Source organism: Parasteatoda tepidariorum, chromosome 1, assembly GCF_982258835.1.
Source record: "Parasteatoda tepidariorum strain Cologne lab strain chromosome 1, Ptep-v5.0, whole genome shotgun sequence".
Taxonomy (NCBI): Eukaryota; Metazoa; Arthropoda; class Arachnida; order Araneae; family Theridiidae; genus Parasteatoda; species Parasteatoda tepidariorum.
This window is the reverse complement of record NC_141755.1, coordinates 17,577,809-17,589,085: the sequence shown is the minus strand read 5'-3', so window position 1 is coordinate 17,589,085 and position 11,277 is coordinate 17,577,809. Positions and strand designations below refer to the sequence as shown.

General features: G+C 30.5%; 1 protein-coding gene across 1 annotated transcript in view; it reads left to right on the top strand.

Annotated features, from left to right (window-relative positions):
• The first annotated feature begins 610 nt into the window (after window positions 1–610).
• LOC107450381 (uncharacterized) overlaps window positions 611–11,277 on the top strand; it is a 33,604-nt gene continuing 22,937 nt past the window's right edge. Inside the window, exons 1-2 of the mRNA XM_087159829.1 lie at window positions 611–985; window positions 8,580–9,482. Coding sequence (XP_087015955.1) covers window positions 836–985; window positions 8,580–9,482 — 1,053 coding nt within the window. The 5' untranslated portion in view covers window positions 611–835. The remainder of the gene's footprint in view (window positions 986–8,579; window positions 9,483–11,277) is intronic.

Here is an 11,277-nt window from a genome sequence, read left to right as displayed (position 1 = left end):
GATCAAAGTGGTCACCCACCTGCTTAGTGACCGCAGTCACTGATGCTTGACTTCGGTGTTCTTCTGGGATCCGTGTCTTTATTATCAGTTCGCAGGGGGACTGGTGAGCCTTATATATTCATATATTGCTCTACTTTTCCCACTTAATTTAGTAGGTCCTATGCAGTGCTTCCATTGAATCGAGCGTCTGAGATCTTTTGTTATACCTAGAGATCACTGATCAGAACTAAAAGTAATTGTTTATTTCATTACTTAATTGCGCTAAGCTGAAGTATTAATAACATAAATAAACATCATTGTAATTTCACAGCTATTTGAATTAATTTGTACTGCACTAGACCTACTCCACATCATTTTCTACCGAATATTTTGGGTCTGAAAGGTGGATTGACAGCTCCGCACCTCGAGCCCTTCACAACTGCTACTGTTTTGAACGTGTTTGATATGACTATTTTCTAAATTTCTTTTCATATTTCTTATTAACTCATCTTCTTTTTAATATGCTATTTTTTAGTAATGTAATCTGAATAATTACGTCTTCAATCGTCGCACGATACGAACCTGCGATCATTTGAATTATGGTCACATGGATCATTAAAACTGTTTTCTTAAATAAATTCTACGTTAAGAATTGTCGACTTGAGCTGTCGTTAATTTAATTAAGAGTTTTGATCAAAATTTTATCACTAAAAGGGTTAATTACACGGATTTCATTGTTTTAGTAAACAAATAAAACAATCCTTTCTGAGTATCCAATCACTGATTGTCAACCTATATTCAGTTCCGCTTAACCAATCACTTACTTTGTAAGAATCAGTTCACAGTGCTTTTCAAGATGGCAGAATGTTCGGAACGGGAGGAGAAGCCCTCTTCCCTTGATGAACCTGTATCTCTCAAAATATACGTGGAGAATGCTGGTAGTCATGAAATGCGGAAAAATTGCTATAATGATTTAAATAGCAAGAACCACGAATCCTCAATCGAGGTAGATTTTTAAGTTTAATATTACTTCATAGGCTTAGGCCAATGAATTTCTTCAATCCACCCCACTAAACATAGTTATAATGTTCATAAATTCAACACAGAAGTTTTTGAACTTTTCAAAGTAAAATTACAAAAATTGTTGGAAGTTTAATAATATGCATTTATTTAGTTTTCAACCCTTTTTTTATATAATATTTATGCTGAATCACTCCCGAGATTTGTTGCTGCAGTATTACTCATTCTTCATTCATGTCTCTGTAATAACTCTTAAGTCTTGTGACTCATTTGCACTTTATTGCTGCTATAGTTGCCCATTGTCAATTAAGTTGTGAAGTTTCCAAGAACTGAAGTATAATTTGTTTTTGGTGGACAACCCCATGTGGATTGTAAATACGTGTGGTACTATATTTTGACGTAAATTTCGGGCTCGTATGTTTATGCTATACTTTAGTTATTGCACATTTATTTACGCCTACCATATTTATAAGACTTAAATGTATTATTAAATTGTTCAAAGTAATGAGAAACTTTAAAAATTTATTGATATTTAAATATTTTTATCATTTCACGATTTCCTGTAAAAATCTCGACTACTATAGGCGATTACACATACGTTTTTATTAATCTGCTAATCAATTACCCTTAATAAACTTTCTTCTCCCTACTCTTAATTTAAATTGAGATTGTTGGTATTAATTAAGGGATGCATTATTTACTGTATTCCATTTATTATTTTTTATAATGTATTTTCTTACATTCGTTCATTTTTAATTTAAATCTCGAATCAATTGCGTAACGAGTAACTTTCCTTTTACCTGAAACTAAACACAAAAACTTTTTAGGTCAATAAATGTATTTGTAAGGATTAGTTTTCTAAAAATAATTTTGTGGCAAACTTTACAAAATTCAAACACTATCAAATTTTTCAAATGTTTATCTGACTAGTTTGTTATTGTTTTCAATTTGTTGAATTTTTTTCCAATTATTGTTTTAAAGTTTATTTTTTAAAATTTTCATTTTGAAAGTAGTTTTAAGATTTATTTGTGTATTTAGTTTATTTCTGAATGAATTTAAAATTGTAAGAAGGCAATCTATAATCAATTTTGGATTATAATCTATTTTTATGGTACATATAATATGTTCTTTAAATATTTTTTCTTTACACAAAAAAATGTAGTTTTCACTGTGCACAATGTAAGGTTGTATAATATAAGAAAAGGGTTTACATTAACATTTTTGTGTAACACAATTTTATCAAATTTTGATTATAAAGCTGGGGTCAAGGGTTTCTATTTTTGTTTAACATATTAAAAAGCACTGCTGAATGAGTTATTTCAAGTCCTTACAATAAATTTTTGGTTGAAGGAGATTAAAGTTTTGAATTGCTTAGTTAAATTTCATATTTTCATTTAGTTTCTGATTGCTCAATGAAATAGCTTTATTTTCAGATATAAATAAAATTGTTATCAATTAAAAAAGTAAAAAACATTGAATTTTTTGTGAAAGAGACTTCTTCAGATTGTTTCTATTTTATGAACAGTTTTTTATTTTTAATTAACTAAATTTTTTTCTTTTGTATACATCTGAATGTGAAATATAGTATTGTGGATATCTCATTTTAGGGCAATGCCTACATTAATGAACACCATGTTTGCTGACTTTAATATTTCAGTTGAAAAATATCAGCCAGTTCTAATTATTTTTGTTAAAGTAATTCTTAGTTCCATTAACACTTATTCTAATTTTTTGAAATTTTCTTAAATTTGATAAATTTTAAAAAATTAAAAATGGGATGTTACAACTGTATGTTACAATTTTATATTACGTCAAACAGCCAGTTTTAAATTTATGAAATAGTTTTTAAAAATTGCAAAAAGTGTAAGTGGTTCCAAGTGACAATTATAACAAAAATTATCCCAACTGTTTGATTTTTTAATTTTAACTGAGTTTTTTGTATTTAAAGTCTGCAAATATTATTCATACTTCAAAAATGGTAAAATTGCTTTTTAATAGGTTCAATTCGACAAACATTTAAAACGATATAGTTATTTTATTTGAGTCAGGGGTCTGTTTAGAAGAAATTTGGGTCCGTTAATGGACCCTTCACAAAATATCTTTTCATAAAAACGGACCCTTCACAAAATATTTTAACTTAAAAACGGACCCTTCACAAAATGATTTTTCTTTTAATCGGACCCTTCACAAATTTGTTTATCTTCATTATTATTTTGTTATTTGAATAAACCCTTTCCAGGGCAGAAAACAAGAAAGATGGATGTAAACGAATTAAGTTTTGTCTTCGGCAGACGATTCTTCCATTATTCGTCCGAAATTAATATTCTGCGTTCAGCAGTATAGGCTAAATACCAAATATCTGTATGTTGCATCTCTAATTTGGAAGCAGCAATTGTTGTTTATTTTTTAAAATTTAATTTTTTTAATTATAATTTTACAGTGTTGAGCATAATCTTGTATGTCTTTACAATTTAAAAACTCCTTGAAAAAGTTTTTTTTTGCAATAACGGACCCTATTTGCACGAATTCATAAAAGCGGACCCTGGTTGAAAGAATGTGAGTAAATTTTTCACAATTTCACGAAAAACGGACCTTTCACAAAATGTCTGGATAGACCCTTGTGAGTAAAAAGCATTGTGAAGAATATACAAGCCTTTTTACTACTTTATATTTTATTAAAATTTTCTCATGTTTTATGAGAATTTTTAATTCATGTGGAACAAAGCTGGAATCTTTGTAATTTATAAATGTTCTCTAAAAATATGTATGAGTTTGATCTAATTATTTAATAAGAATTCAGAGTTCTCACTTGGAATTAAAAAAGACAGATTGCTTCCTCATAGAAAAAGGCACTCACTTATCACCGTTAAAATTTATCAAAATATGTAATGACTGAATTTGATTCTCAATTACTAAATTATCCTCTTATACTATTATTTCATGTGTGTGTTTCTTTAAGTAATTTTTACTCATCAGGGGTCTGTTTAGAAGAAATTTGGGTCTGTTAACGGACCCTTCACAAAATATCTTTTCATAAAAACGAACCCTTCACAAAATAATTTATCTTTTAATCGGACCCTTCGCAAATTTGTTTATCATTGTTTCATTATTGTTTTGTTAATCAAATAAACCCTTCCGGGGGGGAGGGGGGAGAAAGACTGTTCGAGACAGTCTAAGTTTCCCTAAGTTTAAATTCCAAATGTAGTATGCTAAGAAAATATTTCAACTTTTACAAACATCGTGTGCGTTTTCTTATTAATATTAAATTATAATTTTTATTGTAAATAAATAATTGATGAATTTATACTTATTTATAAAATTAATTGAATATTATGTAAATAGAAAATAATTTCTGGCGATTTTTTATCTCTAGGTTGCCTAAAGGAAGTCATTTTGACTGGTTTTTAACTGCTTTTTAAAATTTTTTTTTGTTCTGCTCAATGCAGTATTATTCAATATTTTTTTCTTCATATTTTTAAACTTTTTATATTTTTATTCAATTTTCCAATTGCATATTTGATTTTTAACTCTTTAAAATAATATATTGAAAATAAAAAAATGCAATTAAAAATATTTCTTTAATTGGTTTTTTGCACACTAGCAATTTCTTCATGATGTGATAAATCACAAATATTTTATGCCCCTAACACTATTTGAACTAGTTTATAATGAAAACATGAATGAAACAGTTAAACCTGAATTGGACAAAATTGCCAATAATAAATGCTTTTATGTGTAAAAGTAAAATAAAAAATTTACAAAAATGACTTTTTCTTATAAATTTTTGTTAATGATAAATTTAAAGCATGTTATTGTAATACAGACTTAGATAAATTAAACTTTCTGCAAACAGGTAATTTTAATTTTAAAAAAAATCTACAAGAAATTTATTAACCTTGTTTTTTATGTATAGTTTCAATCCTTTCCATTCTGATGAAATTGTTTGAAAATCGCTAATTTTTTTTTTGAACTGCTTTAATTTTATAAAACTCCAGGCTGCGTAGCGTTTTTAAAAAGTGCTTAAAGGTGCTTGTTTTCGATTTTTGTTTTTTAAAAGCCCTTAAAGGCGTTTTTTTCCTTGGATTATTTTAAAAAGTGCTTAATTTTTCCTTTTTCAAAATGTGATTTTTCCCATACCATGTGGATTTTAGTTACGAATTATGCAAGAAGACACAGTTCACATTGTTCTATTCAACGTTTTCACAATTAATTCAACCCCAATCTACATCTGCGTATTGTCAGTCCGTAGCGTATGAAAATGCCATTCGTTTTACATGATTCAAAATTTCACAATTTTTGACAATTGTCATAAACAATGCAATTATTTTTGACATGACTGTTAAAACAAGATAAGACTGTCAATTGTCGAAAACTTTCCAACCCTGCCTAGTTATATTTTTTTAAAGTGCTTGAAAATATTTTTTGAGTGCTTGAAAAGTGCTTATTTTTGTTGAATAATTTGGCTACGCACCCTGTTACACATATTGGTATATATTTCTTTAAATTTAGCAGTTTGTCTTACGAAATTTTCTGATGTATCCTAATTCTCCAAAATTAACAGTAGGATAGAATATGAGAATTATGAATTTTTAAAAAAAAAAATTTTTTTTTTTCTTTCATGGTGATAAAGTTTCTGCAAACAGCATTCTCATATTCATGTCAATTATGCGTGGTATCTGGTGTAATATTGCATAAACATTAAGTTACATTAAAATAGTCCAACCACTTTTATATCATCTAGGTTTATAATAAAGTAGAAGGAAATAAGAATAGTATTTAGAAATATGAGTGAAGTGATTTAACGATAACAAGTAGAAGTTTTTAACTTTATACAAATTTAAACTTTTTGTCTTTAAAATACATCTCTGCATCTCAAAATATGTGCCAATTGTGTAAATATGTGCAAAATGATTTTTATACCTGGTGTATTTTCTGGTCTTCTATAGATAAAATGCTTCAAGGCCTATTGAGTAATTTTTTTAGTATCTATTGCTGTGGTCCCCAACTCTTGGGCCGCAGGCTGAGTGGTACTGGACAGTGGACGCTTTAGGCTAAAATTATGTAGTTTCAATTCAGATATTTACCATTTCCTGAGGGATAACCAGTGTAAAAATTCTTTTTTAAGGCTTTTTAACTTTGACTAAGGTTTCTAAGTCTTATTACAGTAGATAGCTAAGTGTATACAATAAAGTAATTTATTTTATAAAAAAAAAATATTTAACTCGTTTTGTACAGCATAATTTACTATTTACTGACATGTGGTCATACATATGTATTGGGTTGTTCGGAAAGTAATTTCGTTTTTCCGATTGAGGATTTAATTGTATTTTTTTCAATCCTAATTTCACACTTAAGCCGCATTATCATTATATGTTTTGAGAGCTGACATAGCAAGGCTTGTGTGTGAAGAAGTTCAAATAATTCTATGCAGTAGTTTTTGGTTGGTGCCCTTTTAAATATGGAGAGCAACAAGCAGCATTTTCGTCATAATTTACTTTTTTACTATAGAAAAGGTAAAAATGCTGTTCATGCCAGAAAGAAATTCACCGATGTGTATGATGAAGATGTGTTGACAGTAGGCCAGTGCCAGAATTGGTTTGCAAAATTCCGATTTAGCAATTTTGATGTCGAAGATGCACCACGTTATGGAAGGCCGGTTGAAGCTTATAAAGACATGATAAAGGCATTAGTTGATGCAAATCGGCGAATAACAACACACGAGATTGGTGAGAGGTTAAACTTATCAAATTCAACTGTTTATGGCCACTTGAAAGGCCTGGGTTTAACCTCGAAGCTCGATATATGGGTTCCCCATGTTCTCCAGGAGAAAAATTTGTGTCGTCGCATTGGCGTCTGTGATTCGCTTCTCAAACGTCACGAAAATTATCCATTTTTGAAGCGCATCATTACTGGGGCCGAAAAATGGGTTGTTTATAACAATGTTAAATGCAAGAGATCATGGAGCAAAAAAGATGAACCGGCTCAAAGTGTTTCAAAAGCCAATATCCATCAAAAAAAGGTGATGCTGTCTGTTTGGTGGGATTTTAAAGGAATAGTTTTTTTTTTTAGCTTTTACCGGATAACACAACAATTAATTCGGAAGTCTACTGTTGCAGCTGGACAAACTGAATGAGGCATTTCAACAGAAAAGGCCAGAATTAATCAACAGAAAAGGTATAGTGTTCCATCAAGATAATGCGAGACCTCATACAAGTTTGGTCACTCGCCAAAAGCTTTTACAGCTTGAATGGGATATTCTACCACACCCACCATATTCTCCAGATCTGGCACAGTCGGATTATTATTTGTGCCAGTCACTGCAAAATTTTTTGGACTGTAAAACCCTTACTTCAAATGAAGAGGTCAAAAATCACCTGGATCAGTATTTTGCCAGCGAAGACCAAAAATTTTATGAGCGTGGAATCATGCTACTACCAGAAAGATGGCAAAAGGTGTTGGATCAGAATGGCCAATATATAATTTAATAAAATATTTATTCATTGTACAAAAATTTTCTTTTGTTTACCCCCCAAAAAACGAAATTACTTTCCGAACAACCCAATAGTATAATTAATGTCTATTTATCATAACATTGTTTACTTGTATATGTTTAGTAATTAGTTCTCCTCAGTTTTTTTTTTGCGAAATTGGTGATCCTTTGAACTAAAAAGTTTGGGAGAATCTGATCTATTGAATAGTGTCTTCAAAAAGTAGAGCGATTTCAACAAAGGGTTTTTTTTTTTGTTTTCATATCAGTGGATGATTTCTGACACACGGAGTCAAAATAGATCCAGGAATGTCTCCTAAGTTGTTGAAAATTACGAAATTAATTATTTAAGATTTTATTGGTTTAGTTAGTCTTATGGACTTATTTGAAATATACATATAAAGGATTATCACATGAAAACTATAAACTGTATTACCTGATAATTTAAAAACTTCATTTACTTTCAAATATTGGAGATGGTAATAAAAGTTTACATGTCTCGAGTGCTCGAAAATAGATGCCTATTCTCAAGACTCACCAGGCCCGACTGAATGAAGTTACTAACGAAAATATAATTTTATTTTCTTAAAATTCTTTTATTTTCTATTTTTTTTGTCAGCAAGTTTAAGTTTTCTGTTTTAAATCACTTTTGTTTCCTCATGCAGGTCTGGTAAGTCTTAAGAATAGGTGCCTATTTTTGAGCACTCGAAACATATCAACTTTTATTACCATCTTCATAAGTAAATAAAGTTTTTAAATCATCAAGCATTTCTTTCTGCTTCAGTTTCTTGGGATTATTAATTTAATTTTTAAACTCTATTGTTCTTATGCACTCGTAAGGTTTGATTTTCATTTTAAAACCTATAACATTCTGGTTGTGTAAGGTAATGAACTCTTAAGGCTCACATGGGAATTGTTATTGGCAAAAAAGTTTAATTATGTTTTAGATATTTTTATATAAAGATTTTAAATTATTAAATGTTTTTTTTTTATGTAGTTTAATATTTTTGCTTAGATTTTAGCATATTTCAAATATTCTAATATTTTGTTAAGGTCATTTTTTGATAATTCTAATTATGGTATTTCTTTTCAGTTAACTGAAGGTTCAAGAACAGGGGATTTGAAAACATTAACTGATGCAGAATTTCTTCATTTGCTGAAAGAAGCTACTACTTTTAATCAGCCATCTCAACCAGAAAGTGTACTGTTGAAACAGTTGAGGAAAGAAGTGTCAGCAATTCCAGAAACCAGCAGCAATGTGACATATGTTGCCAACAGCTCTTCGAGATTTGTACCCAAATCTAACACTGACAATTGTGACCTTCCAGACATTTCTTATGAAAGCAATTATACCTGTCCTACTTCCCAAAGAACTAGAAAACAAAAGCATAATAAAAGTAATTCTAAACCTAGTTTAAATTTAAACGCATTAGAAAAAAATCCTAATCGTTCTCAGTCACTAAAAGACTTAAGTTCTGATTCCGTTAAATCAAAACAAAAATCTCACAAATCTCAAAGGACGCTCTCTCTGTCATCTGAAGAAGCTATTGCACTTATTTCAGACTCTTTCACCTCAAAACCTTCAAAAAAATCCAAGCAATCTAATAGTTCCAAGAGTGAACTGAACAAAACAAATAGAGGCCCATCCAAAGTGCCTCCAAGTTCTGAATCTTTGATTACATTAGAAATAGATGATGTTAATAGCAAAGGACCTCATTCAAGTAATTGTGAAAGTTTGCCTTATCAGTTGTTAGTCAATGAAACTGCCATTTCATTACCATCCAGTAGAAAGAATTCAAGTAGTGAGAAAAGTGCAATAGACTGTCCTGTGGAGATTGAAATGGAAGAAATCAAATCAGATAAAGATACTAAAAATGACAAAGCATTGTCTAGTAATAAAGAGTTAAAAACAAAAAATGGTCCTCAGCAGAGCAACAGTAAATTTTATGTTGATTATACTAATGATGTAGATGCAACTGTCGCATTTCCACTAAAGGTTTGTACAGTTTTAATAATTTTTCTTGTATTTCTAAGAGTATGCCAATGGTTGAAACCAGGTCCATTTTTTTTTTTTTTTAAAAACATTGATTTAAATAATCTAACTTAGAAATATAATAGGGGGAATATTTCAGTACAGGTACCTGCATCAAAATAATCAAGCAGTGGTATACCAGAAACTAAATATAACAGACACTTCAAAGATAAAACTTTTAGTTATTCCCAAGCAAACCTCTGCATGATTTTTTAAAAATTTGTGAAAGTTGAAAGTCTTTTTGGCGTTTGTAGTTGTTACGAACAGGTACCAATATTGAAATATCCCTTCAATTGATTATAATAATTTTTTATGGTTATTAAGTACCATAATGACTTTATGCAGGATTTCATCAAGTATCATTTAGAGTGGACCCTAACCTTTTGTTTAGTTCAGACAAATAAGCATTTAAATTTTTTTTGTCAAATAAGGTATATTTTTTGCTTTTATTTATAAAATTTTTTTTATTGTGGCATTTTTTAGATGTGCACTACAGTTGATAAAATGATGTTTTTTATTATTGGGTGAGTGCAAAAGTTCTACCCGTTTTTATTACTCATGAAGAGCAAATAAATGCAAAATGAACATTACCTATTGTGCATAATCCCCATTGCTATTCATGACCTCTTGCCATCTTTCTGGTAGGAGATGAATCCCACTGCAATAAAATGTCAGCACTTTCTAGTCCAAAAAGTCTTCGATGGCTGTTTTCACAGGATTAAGATCGAAGATTTTCTGACTGAAGGAATTGTTCAATGCATAAAATAATCAATCAGCTGGTGCCAATTCAGGAGAATAGGGAGGGTGAGATAAAGATTTCCAACCAAAGGCCAGTAACTTTCGGCGAGTGATGACAGCAGCATGTGGCTTAGCGTTGTGATGAAGTATAACATAGAGATGCTTAATGAGACCTGCCCGCTTTGCTACCAAATTTGAATGCAGGATGTCTAACTGAAGACCCTGCACATCCCACCACAGACTCAATAACACCTAGGCATGAAGTTCAGCTTGCGAAGTCGATGCAGACGGATCAGAAAGACGACAGTAATACTACACTTACGTTACGATACATAACCCACTTCTGATCTCCTGTCACAATTCGTGTCAAGAATAGGTCGTTTTTGCTCCGGGAATGCAAGTAAGCAAGTGGCTTTTTTGTCACCCCCTTGATTAGCTGTCAGGTTATGTTATGATCCAACTTTCTCATAAAATCCAACTTAATCAGACGTCTCTATACCATTGTCTGGTGTGCGTTGGTCTCCACTAATTTTTGCCTGGTTGGGTTCAGGTTGTTCTTTTTGGCTTGGTCAGTATAGTCTTCTACATGTGATGACCGTCCTCTCCTAGCCTGATCTTGTCAGCTTCTGTCTCCTTCCTTAAATTTACTTACATTGCGACATGCTGCAGCTGCTGTACTCTTTTTATCTAACTTTTATACAAACAATGTCTTATATACTCCCTGCTTTTCAAATTACACCTTTCTGAGATTGTTTTTTAGATGATTAATTTTGTGAGAAACTATGCATTTATATGTGAGGCATTCACACGAGTTTGATTGACCGACAAGTTCCTTCATTACAATGTCATATATGACGTCAATTTCATTGCAAATTTGCATATACAAAAAACTGGTAAAACTTTCGCTCTCACCCAATATATTAAGTATTTTTATTTATATGAATTTTTTTACGAACTTGAGTTTATGAATTTGAGATTGTATTTCTTACCTGAAGACTGTCCTATTGTTTGAAACTTGAAA